At 41.5% G+C, this 20,646-nt stretch overlaps 1 protein-coding gene across 4 annotated transcripts in view; it reads left to right on the top strand.

Annotated features, from left to right (window-relative positions):
* Positions 1–19,009, top strand: part of FGF13 (fibroblast growth factor 13) — a gene marked incomplete at its 5' end in the record, with an annotated part of 525,641 nt that extends 506,632 nt beyond the window's left edge. For all 4 annotated transcript variants that reach the window (XM_082681965.1, XM_082681966.1, XM_082681967.1 and 1 more), the window contains 2 exons: positions 16,293–16,491; positions 17,695–19,009. In XM_082681965.1, coding sequence (XP_082538091.1) covers positions 16,293–16,491; positions 17,695–17,831 — 336 coding nt within the window. In that variant the 3' untranslated portion in view covers positions 17,832–19,009. The remainder of the gene's footprint in view (positions 1–16,292; positions 16,492–17,694) is intronic.
* Positions 19,010–20,646: the final 1,637 nt, after the last annotated feature.

The following is a 20,646-nucleotide window of genomic DNA, read 5'->3' as shown; positions in this document are numbered from 1 at the left end:
CAAACCTCTTCATTACACCTGGATCAGGGCCCTGAACCTCTACTACTGGCAAAACCATCCCAGGCATTTGGTTAGATAAAGTTCCTTCTGGGTCCATATTAAGCAAGGCACTTGTCTCCTATAATCATCCAGTGAGTGCAGTAGTGGTAAGGTTTGCATTTATTGCTGTTGACAAATGTAAATGTTTATTTATGCAAAGTGTATTCACAATTAAACCATTCTTTTTTCTTTCTCCTTCACTGTGCTTCCTTCCAAATTATTCCTTTCTCTAAACAACATCTAAAGTGTGGCACTGAAGTGGTTTTTGTATCCCATGGTACTTAATTAGCAAGTTGTGGCATTTATTTCTTCTTTAACATCCCTCTTTCTTTAAAAATCGTTATCTTTGTTTCGGTAAGTGGAAGACGAAATGTGGTCCACGGCAAGGAAATGAGATGTGAACCCTTCTACACTGCATCTGTTCAGCCTGAGATGCCTTGCTGTACACGGGGCAATGTAAGCACAAGTCATATCAGGCATTAAACCCCCATGAAAAACACATCAGAGTGAAGCACTAGGGCCCTAGCTAAACTCTTCTTGATATTTTAGTGTTTTAATCTTTATTTAATGTATTTTAATGAAATCATCAAAAATAATAGCATCTTCTTGGGAAAGACGTATTTTTCCTTTATTCTTTTGTTCAGTACAATGAACTGACATTTCTAATACGTTGAGGAGAAGATTGCACTTTCATATGTTACAAGATAAGCCCTTGAAATTTACTAGCCATCAGGATTTGCTGCTTTGAATGATTAATTACCTGTTGGCATACTTTTCAAAGGTATTATTCTCTTTAGCTATTTCCTTTCATCTTGACCTACCATTTTTTATGAATAGCCTTTCATGTATAGTTCAAAAGAATGTTAGTAAAGGTTTATTTTGTTTCTCCGGGTAGAGTTGCTGGTTTATAATTATAATGCAGTTCATAACCACAGTGAAAATGAACGCCCCAATAACTGTACCTCAAAGGAGCCAAAATATCATTTTATGACAAATTAATTCTTTAATACTTATGCAGAGACCTTAATAATCTGGACTAACTTGTCCCTTCAATTTATCACGCCACCAGAATTCATCCATCTATTCATTCAGCAAATTTTTACGGCGTGAATACAGAGCTTGAGGCACCGTTCTAAGTACTAGAATACAACAATGGACAGAATATAGTCCCTGTTCTCGTGGAGCTTATGTTCTAGAGCGGGTAGACAGAAGTAGATATAAACAAATTCATACATAATTTGCTTTGGAGAAGAAACAAGCAGGGTTAGGGGGACAGGGCATGCTGAGAGATAGGGGCAGCTTTCATATAGGGTGGTCAGGGAAAGCCTCTCTGTTAAGGTGGCATTTGATGGACAGGAAGGAAGGGTTCAGGTGGACATCTAAAGGAAAAAAATTCCAGACAGAGGTATCAGCAAATTCAAAACCCTTAAGTGAGAATATGGTTGGCATGTTCAAGGGACAAGCTAGGAAGTCAGTGTAACTGACATAAAGTGAAAAAAAAAAAAGGGCAAGTGAGAGACTAGAGTAGAGAAGTATCAATAACTGGGATCAGATAACATATGATCTTATTGTCCAAGGTAAGGACTTTGCTTTTGATTCTTGAGAAGGGAAGCCATTGGAGGGTGTTGAGTAGAGGAGCGACAGGATTTGCCTCATGTGGTAAGTTATTGTTGTACTACAAGGGTGGCTTTTATGGCACTAGTGGCCACTTACGCAGTCAATGTCAATTAGAGGATGCTATCGAGGAGTCTACGGTCTCCCCCAGCCCTCAGGGACTTTGCTTTGTTCTGCAGCTGCAGAATAAACATCATGGGCATTTGCTCCATGGGTCACAATGCAGTTGACAAGAATGTGTCATTAGCCCAGTCCATCCATACTGCAAGGAGGAAAAAACACGAGTACATTCCTTTAACTCAGGCATCAGCAGCGCAGGAAAAACAACTCCTACTGAAGTGAGTCAGTAGCATCTTCATAAATGAAAGCAAGCTTTAATGCCTTAAATGATGGCTCAGTGGCCTCAAGGAAGCAGCTAATTTACTACCAGGCTGTGACTCAGGCTCAGGGAAAATCGAAGCTATTATTGCTCACTCAAAATACAGTAAGCAACTTTGGATAAACATTAAGACTATTTAAAAGAACAGAGAGTTAATGTTGCTAAGAAGACAAAATGTAATCTGCAGCAGTTCTCACACTGACTCTGTGTTTACGTCTGTCCTTTAGTGACGGGTTGCTGTGTATACACCCATCTCTGCTTTCTCACTGGAACCGCACCGGTAATTTGATGTGTTGGCGCAAAGTTAAACACCGAAGTTCTGAGGGCGTCACATCCGTTTGATTTGTCCCCTCCTGGTTCCTTGTAACGCTAGAAAATTAGCAAAGTCCCTGACAACTGGGCATGGCCTATGGAGTCACCCCCAAAGCTCTGAGATTTGAAACTCTGTTAGTGTTCACTCAAAGGAGTATTCGTACTGTCTTTTATTCTGGTCACTTAACTCACAGCCCCCCCCGTTCATGCCTTTTCCCTATGATTTTCTGCAAATGTCTGGCTTCTGAAAACATTCTTTCAATAAATCAGAATTGCAGAAAGTATAACTTCAGCGACACCAAAGTGTGTTTACGGCACATTGTTGCTGGCGATTGAAGTACTAGTAACCTCGCCGTGCAGGACAGTGATTTAACAATGGAGCCTTATTGTCTTATATTGGCAGATGGTGTACAGTATCACTTGCAGTTAGTTACTATGATTAAATTAACTCGAGTTTGGCTAGTCATAGAATGTACGGGTTCTATGTTCCTTTAGGTAATATCACAGTGGCAACTTTGATCATTCTCATGTGATTCTGAAGGATTTGTTTTTAGGTTTCAACATAAGCTATTACCATTCTAATCTATACGTTGACCTGGGATGGTCATACTTTTTCAGAGATTGGTAAATGCTTAGCTGCTGCTGCTGCTGACAGATGAGATTACTAAATGAATCCTTTGCAAATGGAATAAATGCTCAATCAGGTTATCGTAGTGGGAAGATATTCACCCACAGTAGGTCTGTATCTTGCTTGGCCACAGTAGACGGTGGAACTCAATTTTGGTCTGTTGTCTCTCACCGTAAGAACACACTTGGGGGCATTGCATGAGTTCTGGCTGCAGCTTGGGAAGTGCTCTTTGGACGGCTGTTGGGGGACAGCAACTGCTCTTCCCAGAGTGCTAAAGCACCATGAGTGTCGGCATCTAGTTTAGGAAAAATGGTGCATGTGATAGGCACTCAAAAAATCTTTGTTGACTTGAAGGCATAGAACCCCCATAATTATGTAAGATAATTGGTCTTCATAAGTCAACCAGAGATGATACTGCACATTCTGCAAAATAATAAACATTATATAAAGATGTTGTTCAGAGAAGCTCTGATTCACTAGGCGAATCATACTTTGGGATTCTGTACACAAACCAATTCCTTTCCAGGGCCAGAAGTTTTACCTGCTTTACCTGGAGAACAGTATCGAGTAGCTAGGCTCATGTGAACGTCGTTTGATATGAACCAGCACGTGTAATTGAATGTCTTCTATCCTTCCCTGAACAATTGGCATTTGAGAGTCAACCAAAGAACAAGGCTGGGCTTTCTCCAGGGGTGAGCTTCAGAGCAGAGAGGAAGTGGATCCAGGACAGGCCCAAATTGGATGCTGAACCCATACAACCCTCTCCCAGGAGACATAACTTGGGCAGAAAAGGAAAAGGATGTACATCTGGTACACCCTATCTCCCTTCCAGTCATCAACTGTTTATTGTAGTCGGAAGTCAGCATTTAACCCGTTCTGCCTGAAGCTCAGTGAGGGAGTTTCCTCCTGAAGATTGTGATCTCGCTGAAGGGCCATCTCCTTCTCTCTCTCTTGGGGAAGGAGTGTCGTTTGCACCCTCCTGATGCAGAGGGATATGGTAGGCACCCTCGTGTGGCAACATCCCAAATGTGTTCTCTCTGCGGGTTAAAGAAAGAGAAGCAATCCAACTGCTGATGTAATTCATGAAGAGATGATGCAGCTTCTAATGACTTGGTGATACGATTTATCATGTCCCAGTCACGTGCACATAGAAGAACCTATGTATGGAATCGATAGGAGCCATAAAACTAAATCCAAATATATTGTGACCATTTGAAGTGTTAGCCCCCTTGATTATCTTTAAAGTAATATATACAGCAGATTTGCCAGTATAGATCTTTCATCACCAGCCGTCTGGTATAAATTAGTATGAGATAAATAATTTAGCTTCCTTCTGTTCAGACACAATTTCATTACCCTCTTCCTCGATACTGTGAAGTCTTCAGAAATAATCAATTGTAAAGTGCTTTTGCATCCCAGCCGAAGCTGAGCCTGGAGGTTCCTAGCACGCTGACGTTTGACTCTTTTTCCTCCGTGTGCTGTGAAAGGAAGAAGTGCCGATTATTAGCAAGTGGCCCCCAGAGAATTGCATACCCGGGGGCAGCCCCTGCTAAGTCACAGCGCGTGGAACCATGACATGAGGTTGCTCGGTTGTTCCAGAAGCGCAAGGCGTTTGTTTGAATTAAAATATATAAAATATATAATATAAAAATATATATCTATTATCTCTAATCACAGTGACTATCCCAGCTTCCGAAGCACACTAATTGGTTTGGAGGAGATATTTTGCCATTCATAAGAAACAATCTCTGCTCCTTTTGGTCCTGGCCTTATTTCTCCAGTCTGGCTGGATTGGAGGAATCTTATGCTAAAGTTGTAGGAACACATGTGCGCGATTGTGGAGGGCTTGAACACCAGGCCAGGGAGTTTGGATTTTTATCCTGTAGGCAGCAGGGAGCCCTTAAAAGATTTTGAACAGGAGGAATGTAAAAAATAGGACCTGCTTTGGATGCGTGTTTAGTATAAAAGTGCAATGATAAGATATATTAAGGGGGTGTTATGGTTCTGTTCACAGCATGGCTATAACTGGGGAATTCATCTCTACTAGCTTTCTAGTTCAGCTTTTACAGCATGCAGATTTTCAGGGCCAGCTGTAAGAGCTTGATGGTAAAAGAACGAAGTAAGAATTGATAATGTGAATATAATTGTAAAGAGAGGGGTTTTAGTGGTCAAGATCACTGGTAACACAGAATAATAAGCATTTTAAAGGGTGACTGTAGAATTCTTTGTTATTTTGTTGGAGTTCTTTGAAGTCACTTCTATGCTATATAATTACCTTAAGTTTTAAGTGTTCCCTGCAGGGATAATTTATGTATTTTGCATTCTCGTGCAAATGCTTTAACAGTCTACACTGTTGAAAATGGAAGCTGAAAATTATTGCAAACAGGTCATGGTTGTGCAGAGCTTATGAAGTATTCATCATTTTGATATATCCTCGGAGTTTATATTATATTCTTGCGTTGTGTTTTCAAACTCCGGTAATACTTAAGGTAACAAATATTTGAAAATTGAAATTGCATATTTTGATAAAGAACTGTAATTTGCCTATCTCAAAATTGAATGTCATCAAAACCCTTTAAAAAATTAATCTAAAAATGTTGCGGTATTTCAGGAAATCTAGAACAGACCCAATTTAATTTAAACTAAGCTATCAAAAGCTCATTTATGAATTGTAGCTGGATACTCGGCCTAAACACTCCTGTAAAGCATCGCGTTCTTAGAATTCAGGCTTCCCTGCAGTGGTTTCTCCCTAACCATAATATCAGGTGATGCTTATCACAGGTGACCACAGTTTGGTCATAAATAGGGAACCGTTGTCTTGTTTACTGCACCACAGCTACACATCTGAGCATTACATTCCTCTTATGAAAATATAATTCACTTTATGATGGCAACGTTCATCTTTCAAAGTATCTTATTTTAATGAACTTTGCACTCATCCTGAGTTTCTCGAAAGACCTGGATTCCCTTTTTCTTTTCTTTCAGAGATGGGTGTACATTACATATAGGAAAATCTCTAGGAAGAAATGGGTTTATTCGTCTATCAGGCTCCTCTATAGCACAGCTGGGAATCGGGACAGGAAACAGATTTTCTCCAACAAGTGAGATGGCTCCCTTTCCCACCTTCCCCCTTGTACGGGGTGGGGAATAGCAGGCATTTCTCAAAGGCCACAGGATTACAGAATTGGGAAAAAGAAGAAATCATCGCATGGACTTTCTCTGTGTTCACTTCTTGTTCTCTTTTTGTCTGCCACCCCCGTCTGTCAGTCTGTCTGTCTCTATTGCGAGCGTATGCACATATGCAGGACTCTGACCGGTTACCCACCTCTGTGCCTAGTTTCAGTAAAATTGCTCTGGGGTCATCCCCTAAGAACTCTGAGTGTAGAGAGGTCCCTGAAAAGAAAATAAAAAACACCCAAGTGTGCTGAGATTCAGAGATGAGTATTTTGCAGTAGAAGAATGAAGTTTTCATGGCACGAGCTAGGAGAATGTTCCATGGACACATTTACTTAAGATCCATGGGAAGCTGCCTGGCCTGGTGGAGAAGCCAGTGGCAGACAGGCTGGCGGGCTTGGCTCGTGCTTTGAGTTAAAGCTCTTCCTTCCTTCTGCAGCCCAGGGCCAGTTAGCACTGCTGGGTCCTCGGTGTTTTTCAGCCCTTAGGGATCAGGTTGCCTTAAAATAAGGGTCTCTCACGTGTCAACAGCAGCTACCTTAAACAGATTTCAGCTTCCTCTCGAAGGAGCTGCTTCCCTGCTCTGGATTCATTCTCTAAAAGAAAGTGTGAAAGCCAGATTCCAGTATATTAATATCTCTGGTTTCGTTTCTTCAACTGTTAAAAAAAAAAGGTCCACCAAATCCATTGTAATCATTACCTTTCTTATCATCATCATTATTAAACTGTCCCTTATCTCATTCGAATGCCAAAACTGTTTAAGCAGTTGTAGAAAACTTTAAAAGTAGGCACTGCTTAAACATAAGGTACCATTAGATTTTTCAGTATTGTTGTTATTAGTAACCTGCATTATGAAAGTAGAACTAGCAAAACGCTGGTTTAGAACAAAAGAAATGAGATAATGTTGTACTTTTGTGGCATTAAAATGAGACATGTAGATGTCATTTGGGCCATTAATACTGGATTAGTTCACAAATCTCTTTAATATCATGTGGGTTCACTGATACACATTGCAGTAATTCCAATTTTAGAATCCTAGGATATCTTAAGCCCCATATTAAGAGCTCATGTATTGTTGCCCTTGCATAGGAATCACTAGCGAAAGCAATCCTCACCCATACGGTTAATGTGTAACATGAGCCTCTCTGTGAACTGGAAAGGTGCTTCTCTACTTCGTTTGTTCTCACTGACAACCACTAGTTTTCATACCAGTTTCAAGTTGGGAGGAGGCTGCATTCTCCTTGCTGTCACATGAACAGAAAATTAAGTGAAGGCAAGGGATCCCGCAGTCTGTGAGCACCTACACGTACACTAGCTGCTTTCCATGCCCCCTGCAGTCCTCCCTGGGAGGCACGTGATGCTATTCTCCTCTTAGAGATGCAAGATCAGAGCCCAGGTAAATTGCCCAAAGTCAGAAATCTGGAAGGTGGAAGAGGCAGGTTTGAACAGAGCTCTTTGGTGTTCAGAGAGCCAGGGCACACGAATGGGAGGAAGGGCGGCTGAACCTTCAGCCAATGTTGGAACTGTCCATTGAGAAGAGAATTGACATCGCAGCTCTTGTCTACACAGTGACTGTTTGGGTGAAGAGGCGCACTTGCAGTTGAGTTCATAAGGGAATGGCTTGTTAAGGGCTTCTTTCCTGTGGCTTTCTCACTTGTGAGGTGGTAAACCTCCTCTCTCAGGCCATTCTGCAGCTGGTACAGAGGCCCGCTGTCGAGATTAAGTCAGCTCGTTAGATACGCAAAGGGGCCTAGGCTCCCGGGGTAAGGAGTCGTTGAGAATGAATTCTTCCAGTTGAGTCTTAACTTAATGAATTGACTACCCCTGAGTACTACTGACTACCCCTGAGTACTACTCAGACTCATGGTAAGTGACTGTCGCAAGCATCCTTTCATTAGCTCATTTCAAGGGGCAGATGTTAGTGGAAATGTGCTCTCTACGTAGAAATAGGACTCTGTAAGATTTCCTATCCCCAGAAGTCATTTGCAGGTGTTATGTGATGTGGCAGTCCAATAGCCCTCTACGACATCTCTCTCATCCTTGGTTTCTAGATGAGACCTTTGCACCCTGACCTGTGGTTCCAGGTTTTCTGGTTTGCAGTGGAAAGCAGGCATTAGTGATTTCCTTCTGAGCAGTGGCATTGCCTTCCTACCTGTGCAAGAGAAAAAATAAGAAGTCTTCTTTGAAAGTCTTTGACGAAGTAGACTCCTGGCAATTGTAAATGACTGTCTTCTACAGAGACAGACCCTATCAAATCTAACAAAACCGCTATCCAGTACAAATCAGAATTACCTCCATCACAACTGCCTGCAGTACTAGAACAAGCTATGCACCCACGTGGGTATGGTGTTATTTTTAATAGGCCACCTAACCTTGCCAGAGTTTTTTCAATTGATCTACGCAGAAAGAACCTTTCTCCTTTACATGACAGTTTGTTGGATGTCTAGGAAAAGTTTTCAGAGTTCCCAGGCTTTGAATTTTTGGACAGGAGCTTGGAAGAGCTCTTTAAAAGGATACAGCCTACTAAGTTTATTCTCTCACTGACTATAAATATTCCCAAAGTCATTCTCTTGCCGATGGGCTTAGATCCCCCTGTGAAGTTATTATACAGAAGAATCTTGCCACAAATTAGAAAGCTTCACAGTAATGGAGAATAGTTAGCTAATGGTCACAGATTAATTCCAGTAACCAGCCAAAAGACAGGAAAGTTTATTTTTAGAAATCATATCTGATATTTGGTTCCCCTTTCAAAACACATAGGTCAGCCCTGCTTATAAGAAAAGCCAACACCACGCGTTAATACACATAATAGACAAAGTTGGAGAGAATTACTCACTTTCGAGAATTGTTCTTTGGTTGAAAAAAATGCTTTTCCACAGATTTTTGTCCAACAGCAAGATTTAATCTAGTAAGATTAAAAAAATAATATTATGGCCACAGTCTCTGTAGCATATCTTATGTAAAATGAAACCCATCTTCTGCTAATTGGATTCTTAACCAATCTGTATTCTTCTAAAAGGCTTGGGTCAGACTGACACTGCCTTGGGCCCATTATACAGCCCTGGAGGCGCATGGCCTGTCCCTCTGCTTCGTCACAAGTCTCGGCAAGTTACTTCCATTTCAGAATGTATCTGCTGACCAGGTCTGGAGCTGAGTGAGGCCTTAGGATCATGTAATTTTTTATCACAACAAAAATCACCCCTCTTAGGCTCTGTAAGGGATATGGTGTTTTTGTTTTGTCTCCTGCTTTATTGTAGCTTATTTCAGTGTATTTTATAAAACAAATTGTGAAATTTGACATTGCATGAGACTGCTCTACAGAAATGTATGACAGTCCAGAACAAGCCAATACAAAGGACTCAGTGAAACCCAGGGCTAAAATGTGGTCGTATCTGCATCCTAATTCTGTTTTAAACAGGGCATCGGTTGACAAACTCATTAACTTTGGGGGTTTTTTTTTCATTTTTTGTTTGTGAAGAGTTGAGAAAAAGCAGTACTCCGCTGCCCTATTTTGTGGGCTCAACATAAGGTAAATGAAAATGTCTATCAGATATCTTGGAATACAAAACTGCTACCAAGAAGTTTCACTATAACCGTACGAGGAGAAATAGTCCCATGTGCGTATTCTTAATTATAATCTGTGTTTCTTTACAAATGGTTGCCAGTTAGCATGGGTACTTTGAAGTCATTTTGTGGCATGGTATTTCACGAAGCCCATTTTTCAGCACTTCGTTTGTTTAGTGCTGGGGCTCGAAGCACTGCAGCCTTTTCAGCCGACTGCAGACCAAAATGACAAATGGAAGGAAGCGAAACAGTTTTCGGGGAACCAGGCCTGGAGGAGAACACTGAGTGTCATTCATGTGCAGTCCTAATTTTTGGCAGAATTTATCTCCTTCCATGTTAATACAACACAGATAGGCAGATGCTTTCTTTAGAAATGGATTCCAGGGTGAAAAGAACTTGGGAAAGAAGAGAGAATTGATTTGTTTTGCCTTGGTTTTCTGGGCATGTATTATCAGAGTAATCCCACGTTTCACGTGTGTGGAGCTTTACACTTTTCAGAGCTTCTTTCACATACATCATCTCATTGGCTCCTCGTCCATCCTGTAAGGTCAGGTGTTTCCCCCCCCCCCCCCGCCCCACGCCATTTTACAAAAATCAAGTTAATAGAATTTAGTTGCAGTGTCTGCTATTTGCGGACCCAAAGACCAAGAATATCAGTCTAATGCTTATGTCTTGGTTACCAGGAAATCTCTTTATTCTTGCAGCTAGTTTTGTCTTTATTGGTCCCCCTTCTCTTCCTCCCTCTCCACCTCCCTCCCTCCATCCTTCCCTTCCACCCCTCCCTCTCTCCTCCCTCTCTCCCTCCCTCTCCAGTTTTTTAAATTGAATTTACCTGTAGACTGCTTTCCTCCTTTTATCACCTACTCTTTCTGCCCCGCAGGCAAGTTCTGACTTGTCAGTCTCTCCTCTAAAACAGCCCTCTGTTCATACCCCGCCACGTTTAACCCTTTTTTGGATCTGTATAAGCTAGCTCCCAAGTCCTCTTCCTGTGATATTTCATTCTTTCTGTTATTTATTTCACCAGAGTTATATTGATCATTGACTCTAAGCCAGGCCCCATGCTAGGAGCTGCCCTCAAGTATCCCACAGTCCAGAGGATATCTGAGTGAACAAACCAAACTCTGTTTATCCTGAATTAATAATTTTGCTTAGCTACAGTGCACTGGCTAAGTATTGATTCCCTCTTCCCCATCCTCTCCTTTCTCGCGCCTTGATCTTAGTAATAATGAAGTTCATTCACATCAAATATACCCTGGGAGAGACCATCAAAATCCTGAATATAATAATTAATCCTGGATTTTGAAATCACCGATAGAGGGGAAGCTTATATAGAGAATATAGGTAGTTACAGTGTCACCCCCCCCCCCATATTTTAAAGACTCTATTTTGTTTTCTTTTTTAACAGAGTTGAAAATCTAATTTTAATTTACATATTATTTTCTTTAGGCTGGGGAATAACTGACACACACAGGTCAGACCTGCTTCAATAACCTGCTAACTTTAAACCTAGAAAATAAATTGTCATCAGAACGTGGCTGAGAATTAGAAGAGTGACCCTTGCTATTGGCAGTAATTGTTAAATTAATTGGATCTTCAGGCTACTGAAAATGTGGCCAGAAGAGAGGAGGAGAAGAGAAGGAAGTGAGAGGATTAAAGGGAGAGATAGATCAGTTATAATATGTTTATAGCACCTGCTGAAAAGAGGAAATCATGTTTCACTAGGTTCATTTTTTAAAGTTTCTTTAAATGCTCACTCATCGATGTCTAAACTGTTTTTCTGTGTTCTGTGATGCCAGTGAAAATATTACATGTGAATAGAACAAAATGTATTGAGAAACGTTCACCTCTACCAGGATTTGTGCACTTGACATAGCGTATACATATGCGAAAGCTTATATTCAATGTTCAGGCTTTGTTCAACAGCCTAGGACCTTAGTGTTGCCATTTTATGTATGGACAACCTGAGGAGACTCTGCTGCTCTCTTGAGATCCAAGGAAATCAGCGCAACCCATTTAAAAAAGATTTCTTTTGAGAGAAATGTGTTCAAAGGAAACGTTTACAATAGTCATGGCAGGACCTCCCTGGCTGTCCAGTGGTTGAGACCCCACGCTTCCATTGCAGGGGTCACAGGTTCAATCCTTGGTTGGGGAACTAAGATCCCGCATGCCGCGTGGCACGGCCAGAATAGTCATGGCACTCCTCAAAGCCTACTGAGGTACAGACTCAAGTGAAACACTGCCACCCTATCTGTCGGTAGCATAGCTGAAAATACAAAAGCAGGGGGCAAAAGTATGAAAAACCTGATATTAAGGCCTATGTTCGCCGAATGACTTCTTTTAATCAGGAAGGCACTTAGTCGTGATGTGTGTATTGTGGCGTCGTAGATGTGTTTAGGGCACGGGAATGACGTACATGATATACAGGTGTTTTCGAGCTCTCACCTTTTGGGATATGGCTGTTGAGGATACAGTTGCACATCACCTGCTGAGTGACGAGCCCCTTACTTGGCTCCCTTCAAGGAAGCCACCATCACAGCCCATGCTTCTTCTGAACTGGCTCCAGCTCCAGGAGGCCAGAGAATTACGCATCTCCTCCATACTTTGCCCTTGGTGCCAGGGGCAACTCAAGGCACTGTTGCTTCTTCTGACCCTAAAGAGGATAGCAATTTACCCAGGTCCAGAGCCTTTGTTCTGGACCACACCATTGTATCTGGGGGTTCTTTGCATATATCCAATGTTACTGATTGCGTTAATGCCTCTCAGAGTCTGTGTGGAGGTATGTCCTGATAAGGGCAGCTGACCATCACCATTTGTAGCTGTAAGTATCCTCCTATATGCTCTACTGACCTGACGTTGAGGGTTTCAAATGTTTTCTTCTTGTCAGTGATATTTCAACCTCCAAAGAACTATTTTGCCCTTAATAGTGAGTAAATTGGTAAAAAAAAAAAAAAAAAGAGAGAGAGGTATTAGGTTTTGCTCCTGGATCTGCTCGTTCTGCAAATGTAGATTCTTCATTCGTCACCCGAAATACGATCACTGTAGCTAACTAGTATGGATTCCTTGGATAAGAAGTTCAATATTCACTGAGAAAAAAACTAACCTTGAACTTCAAGGGGAATAGAGATGATGGTTACAGAGAAGAGATTTTAGAGAGATTGAATATCTGTATTTTTTTCAGAGTTATTCCTCTGAACATTACTAACATTATTCCTCTGACATTAGTATAGATATGCAAGAGAGGTAAACAACTTTTAAGAGAAATCGATGCATAAAAGGTTAGAAGATACAAAGCGCCTTTTCTTTTGTATTCATGCCAAATAATTTCTTAGTGGCTGTGCAAGGGATGCTTGACATCTTTTTAATGCATTTATTATGATAACAGGTATTTATCTAATGCATATTAAATGCAGAGCACAATGACTGCTGCCTCTGTTTAGTGCCTGCTGTGTATCAAGGCCACTACGGTACCTTTTTCGAGAGCGCTAATAATCAGCTTCAGGTCAGTCAAAGGAGATTGATTCCTTGCCAGATATCTACCTGGTATTCTCTGAACAGGGCTTCTCTGGTTAGGGTCCAATCCAATTTCTGTTATTTCTGTGAACCACTGCTGAGACAGAGAGGCAGCTGCACCCCTCTTCCCTTTGGTGGCCCTTCCTGTATTGGGTGGGATGTTCACGTCTTTCCACATTTGATAAAAACCAAGCCTCTTCTGCCGTTCCTTCCAGCGCTGGATAAAATGACAGCATCACACACAGAGAACAGAGCACTCCTTTGGTTGCTTCAACATTCTTTTTTTGGCCTCATTTTCCTCCCTCTCTACTGAGTTCTTGAGTCCAAATTTATTGGTGATGACTAAGAAATTGCCAGGATGTGACAGAGCATTCAGTTCATTGAGTCCTTCCTTGCCATTTTCCAATAGTTGTAACAATTGCCGAGTGTTTTTCCTCCTCATGTTGTAGGTGCCGGTATCTGTGTAGTATCTGTTATTCTGAACAGTTACGAAGTCACACATGCAGGATCTGTCCCTGCAATGACAACCTCCTTCTATATACAGCTGATTTCGTTCTATGGTATTCAGGAAATTCCCTGCAGACTTTTTACTGGTTGATACTTGTAAATCCTGGAATTTCCGAATTCAATCTGAGTCTCTGCAATGCAGATCCTGTAAGCAGTAACCAAGTGGTCTGCTATGTGCTAGACAGTACGACCAGTCCTTTATGACTGGAAGGTGAATTCAGAAATAAGACGAATTCCTTGTCTTCTGGAGCAAGGAACGCACACGCCTGGGTCACGGGGCCATGCTGCAGATGTAGATAGAGTTTCCGGGAGCACAAATATGAGTGTCATCGGTTCTGATTGGGAGAGATCATATATGATTCCAGGGGCGTCATATTTGAGCTAGACCGTGAGGAATGAGAGGAAAGCCAGTAGGTAGAGAGGTACAGAAATGACATGAATGGCGTCTGTAAAGGCACAAAGGCACACATGGTTCTATGGTGGAGACAAGGCAAGGTAGCGACTGAGTTGCAAAGATTTATTTATTTATTCATTCATTTATTTATGGCCACACCGCGCGGCATGTGGGATCTTAGTTCCCCGCCCCCCTGCATTGGAAGCGTGGAGTCTTAACCGCTGGACCGCCAGGGATGTCCCTGAATTGTGGAGAATTTTAAATGTCGCATTAGGTTGTCATTTTACGCTAGGCAAGGCGAAACCAACATTCTATACAACTGTCCTCATCCCTAGAGGACACATGGAGACTATTTTAGTCAGATTTCTTTGTAGACATACCTTGGCTTTCCCTACGTTGAGAATTCTACAAAGAGGAGCGTTCACAGCCCATAAATAGAACACTTTCGTTCCTACCACGTGATAGTTGCCTTCGAAGTACATTGCTTCTTGAGTAGGTTGAATTTGTGTGAATCTTCTGAGGATCTATCAAGTATGCCCCTAGGCTGAAATTATGCCAAAAGATGACTCTGATCTGTGCACCCTGCAAGCCAGATGGGGGAACCAGTGAGATTACTGAGTGAAACAGATTTTGTGGATTTCCAGAAAAAAAGTGTTCAATTATTTAACTTTCAGAAAAAGGCTGCCTCATTTGAGGAATCTGTCCCTCTTTGCTGAAGTGATTCTCTGATAGTAAATCACTGTCTGTCGCTCAAATAGTGTGCTTTGCTTGGAATGCTATCTAACATGAAGGAAGGTAGGACCATGGAGACATCATTCAGAAAAGACAGGTGTCCAGAAAGCTTGCAGTATTTTTATTGCAAGGTGGGTTTTTTTCAGGGTTTTATCAAAACTTATTCCTGGGCTTCCCTGGTGGCACAGTGATTGAGAGTCCGCCTGCCGATGCAGGGGACACGGGTTCGTGCCCCGGTCCGGGAAGATCCCACATGCCGCTGAGCGGCTGGGCCCGTGAGCCATGGCCGCTGAGCCTGCGCGTCCGGAGCCTGTGCTCCGCAGCGGGAGAGGCCACAGCAGTGAGGGGCCCGCATACCGCAAAAAAAAAAAAAACTTATTCCTGATAATATCTCAGCAAAATAGTACAAATTGAATGGCTTCCTTAGTGCCACTTTCACATGTAGCTCACTTCGCATTTTCCTCATAATCTTTTACTCCAAGTGGACCCACTGCTGCTCTATAGATTACTTAGAGATTAAAATCTGCCGTTCATTTCACTTTACTTATAAACGGATATTTTAAATAGCTGTTTATTGAATACATACACATATTACAAAACTTGAAAGAAGGTTTTATGGGTTTTTTTGTTTGTTTTCAAAAACAGTCTATTGTGTCAGGAACCCTTCTTTTGTACGGGCAAGTCCAAAGAAAACATGGCCACGTACATGGCAGGAAACCACGTTGCCGGGTTCAAAGTCTCCTGGCCTGCTCTCTCATGTCTGCTTGTAGAATTACTGTAAATTCCTTGTTTCTATATTGATTTGTGTGAAATGTTACTGTAAGGCAAGGATGGGGTGATGAGGGAATTTTTTTTTTCTTTGTAAGTCAAGGTCCAATGATCTGAAAAAAAAAATCAATTTAGTTTATTTAAAAGTAAAAGGTAGTCTTTCTTTGTAGCATCTCTTTAGAAATCTAGGCGGCCAGCATTGTAACAGTATAACACAGATTTCAGCCTGGGGCAATTGAAAATTATAGTACATAGTAACTGGATAATCTATGAAAATTAAGTACAGGGATCGGATGTTTATTTTCTCATTTAATCCGGAAGGGAACAAAGCTCCATGTGACAGTTTTATGCTTGTCTTTTCAATCTTTGGCTCCTGTATTTTTCCAATACATTACACTTAGGTGGCTGGTTCTAATTTTTCCATTACCTTATTACAAAGAGAGCTAATCATTGATCAGTAGCACTTGCACTTAGGGCCTTTCCTAAAGCATCACGTGAAATGTTATAGTTTTAGTTTCCAATGATAATAGTTTCTGCTATTAAAATAGAACCCCAGTCATAACAAGCTCTAACAAAGTATGTCCTGAACTCCTGAAGGATAATACCATATGGTTCTCCATGAAATTCATAGCTATAAATATTGAGCTTTTGTTTATTTACTTCTCTTGTAGGAACATTTCACACCTGAGTGCAAATTCAAAGAATCGGTGTTTGAAAATTATTATGTGACATATTCATCAATGATATACCGTCAGCAGCAGTCAGGCCGAGGGTGGTATCTGGGTCTGAACAAAGAAGGAGAGATCATGAAAGGAAACCATGTGAAGAAGAACAAGCCTGCAGCTCACTTTCTGCCCAAACCACTGAAAGGTAAACTTGATATTATACCAGCTATGGATTCAATGAGTATCGGTATTGAAATCAATCCTTTTTCACGCTTTCGAAAGTGGAATGTAATTCTTCCATACTAAGGCATTTATACAAAACTTCAGTAACATTTTACACTTAAAAAAACACTAAAGCATTGACAATAGCATCTAATCTCCTGATTTTAACTTTTCCATAGTATATCTGCACGTGGTAACACCTTTCTTATGTGGAAATAGCTTAATTGCTAGCTCAGGACAGCCAAGAACCCCAAATTATGCCCAAATGATCCCTGGACAGGAACACAGGTGCCAAAATGTGTGCATACTTAACACTTATCAGAAAGCTCCTTGGGCCTGTCTCTCTAAGGGCCCAACAGTATGGTCCCAACAATTTTCATTCATTCATAGTTTTGTTTTTTGGTCATTACTAGCAGCTTAGTAGCAAATGAGAAAGGGTGAGGGATCGGAATGGGCTGCAGGAAGTAGGGATGTTAGAAGGAGTGAGATGTGGTGGAGAAGCGGTAGGAAATCCAGGCAGAGAAGAGCGGTTTACAGGAGGGGCAGACATCCAGTCAAATCAACACAGCGCCCTTTGACAGCACATTTTCTGCAGCCAGATTACTTGGGTCCGAAGCCCAGCTTCCGCCTTTAGTAAGCAGGTGGTCTTGGGCAGATTATTGAGCTCAAGTTCCTTCTGTAAAATATGGATAAAAACACCTGCCTCGTGGAATTTGCATGTGGATTAAATGAGATGACACACGTGAAGCACTTACAACAGTATCTGGCACGTTCTAAGTGCTCCATAAGCGTAAGCCAGGGCTGTTATTTACAGCACAACAATAATATTTACCATTTATTGCATTAAGAACTGTGCTAATACTTAGAGTCTGGGAGAGTTTCATTTTAAAGTCTGAGAGAAATGAGTGTTTAAATATGTTTAAACTTCTAAGAGCTTTATTAAATGCATTTTTCATTAATCCTCTCGTATATCTAAAACCATCAGTGATAGAGATGAGGCATTAGAATTCTCTACACGCTTCTGTACCAAGACTGGATTTTGCTTCATCTGGTCCAGTCCGCTCTCTACTGAGTCCTTGAAAGCGGCATTTTTCAGGTTTGGCCTCCAGCCTGGAAGCCTAGTGGGCAGAAGGGAAGTTGAGGGCCAGTGCGGTGGCCTTTGATGCCGTGTCTCTGTGCTTTGCAGTGGCCATGTACAAGGAGCCGTCTCTGCACGACCTCACGGAGTTCTCCCGATCTGGAAGCGGGACCCCAACCAAGAGCAGAAGTGTCTCCGGCGTACTGAATGGAGGCAAATCCATGAGCCACAATGAATCAACGTAGCCAGTGAGGGCAAAACAAGGGCTCTGTAACAGAACCTTACCTCCAGGTGCTGTTAATTCTAGCAGTCCTTCACCCAAAAGTTCAGATTTGTCCATGATGTTTACCAAACAAACAAGGCAGAGTTCACTACTCTAATCTGCCGTCAAACCTTCTTCTCATCCATACAAACGCCCCATAATTTAGAACGAGCTTGTGCGAAAAAAGAGTGCCAAGCATGATCAGTGAATTAAATCCGGGAGAAGGACTGCCCAATTTTCTCATGATCTCACCTATGCTTTGGGGAAGACAAACCAAAAACATTTCACAGCACTAATGCTGATTAAAAAAATTGCTCTCCAACCAAGAAAATTGAAAAGACCACCATTGTTCTTCAAAAGCAAACAAAACAAAACAGAACAAAATTAACTGCTTCAATGTTTTGTAGGGGCAAACAAAATTCTGTGAACCGTGTTGTTTTCTATCTATGCTTGATTCGTATGTATTCTTTCCTTTGGCATAGCGCAACTTTATGATTTCTGGAATTCAATGGTTCTATTGACTCTGTGTCACTTAATCCAACTCAACCAAATTCAGGGTTGAAGCTGAATTGGCATCTCAGGCTCAAGGTAACAGTGTTCTTGTGATTTTACCAAATTTTTTTTTTCCTTTACACTTGTAGTATTCTGATCGAGTTCTTGTGCTGTACTTTGTGCGTAGAAATTGTGTTGTGTTGTCAACCCCAGTCAGTAACGATTACTTAAAAAAAAAGTTATCCTCAAGTATAGATTTCTCTTAATTCCATTTGTGTTATCATGTTAAACTACTATTGTGGCTTCTTGTGTAAAGACAGGAACTGTGAAACTGTGATGTTGTCTTTCGTGTTGTTAAAATAAGAAATGTCTTATCTGTGTATGTATAAGTCCTCCTGTCATTGTATTTGGCGCGTGAATATTGTGTACAAGAAAATGTTAAAAGACTGGTTACCCCTAAACAACATATACTTATACCTGCTTCTGGAAAAGTGTTTAAGACTTAGCTAGGTTTCCATTTAGATCTTCATATCTGTTGCATGGAAGAAAGTTGGAATCTTGGCATAGAGTTGCATGATATGTAAGATTTTGTGCATTAATAATTGTTAAAATCTGTGTTCCAAAAGTGGACATAGCATGTACAGGCAGTTTTCTGTCCTGTGCACAAAAAAGTTTAAAAAAAGTTGTTTAATATTTGTTGTTGTATACCCAGATACGCACCGAATAAACTCTTTCTATTCATTCAAAGAAAAATCCTCCAACGTGTATTTATTGAGCGTCCACTATGTGCCGTGAACTGTGGTAGAAACTGGAATTATGTACATCAGGTCACTGCCCTCAGATAATCTACAGTCTAGAGATTTATATTAACACGAACACTCTTGGAAGTGTAGTTATTGTACTGGTTGTTGTACTTGAACTTCAGATTGGAACAGAAGAATTCTCATTCCCATTCAGTGATGCATTGTACAAAAGACACCTATGTTCTAGTACCCTCCCTGCCATTCACTCTGTCATTTCCCCTCTCTGTTTCTCATTTCTCTCAGTAGAGGGAAGGAACGGGACTAAATATCTCAAGTCCTTTCCACCTCTGAGAACTGAAGGAAAACATAAACATTTTCTTTTTTCACTAAAATTTCAGAACATATATTAAAATTGAAAGATTTTTATAGTGAACGTCAGTAAACCTACACCTGTGTTCCGCCATTAACATATTACTGTACTATACATCTATCCGTCCATCAATTTATCAATCCATCTTATGTTTGACATATTTCAAAATAAATTGCAGTCATATGTACACTTCCTCCTAATTCCTTATGTATATCTGTAACTAGAGTTCAATGTTCGTTGCAGTTTTTTCTCTTATTTTTATTTTTAATCTTTTGGCCGCACCGCGCAGCATGGGGAATCTTACTCCCTGACCAGGGATCGAACCCGCGCCCGCTGCATTGGAAGTGCAGAGTCTTAACCACTAGACCACCAGGGAAGTGCCTGCAGTTTTTTCTCTTAATATAAAACTTACAATGAAGTGCACGTATCTTTAGTGTATGTTTGTTGAGTTGACAAAGGCATACATTTGTGTAACCATAAACATTTTCAATGTTGATGACTTTTCACTAGCTCCCCAAAGCTGCCATTGCCTGGTTATGATGCTTTCAGAGTAGTTGATGTAGGTAAGTAAGAGTGGAGGAACAGGTGAAACATAATTGACTGGCACTTTTCAGGGCATCCATCAGATAAAGTTACCCGGGCCCCAAGCAGCATGCTTTTGCACAGAGGGGAGGCTGCCCATTCCTAAGATGTCTGGGCCAGGTTCAGCAGGATCTCCTAGTCCAGCCCAGCTCAGCTCAGTCACCTTGTGATCCCGTCTTAAGCCTTCATCCTGCCAGAGCTCTAAGGTCCAGCTTGCATGAAAGAGCCTGCCTGCCCAGCTTGGACAGGAGCCTGGGTACCATATACCATAAGTAGACTTGCTCAACCCTGCCCACTATTCAGTCTCACTCATTTTCAGTCCATAGAGAAAATTAGTGCATTGTCTCACTTTTTTTTTTTTTTTTTTTTTGCGGTACGTGGGCCTCTCACTGTTGTGGTCTCTCCCGTTGTGGAGCACAGGCTCCAGACACGCAGGCTCAGCGGCCATGGCTCACGGGCCCAGCCGCTCCGCGTCATGTGGGATCTTCCCGGACCGGGGCACGAACCCGTGTCCCCTAGCTTCGGCAGGCGGACTCTCAACCACAGCGCCACCAGGGAAGCCCTATTGTCTCACTCTTGCTCCAAGGGCTTTAAGGTTTGGTTATTGATTA

This window comes from Grampus griseus (assembly GCF_964374135.1).
Source record: "Grampus griseus genome assembly, chromosome: X".
Classification (NCBI taxonomy): domain Eukaryota; kingdom Metazoa; phylum Chordata; class Mammalia; order Artiodactyla; family Delphinidae; genus Grampus; species Grampus griseus.
This window is presented reverse-complemented; position numbering and strand designations above follow the sequence as displayed.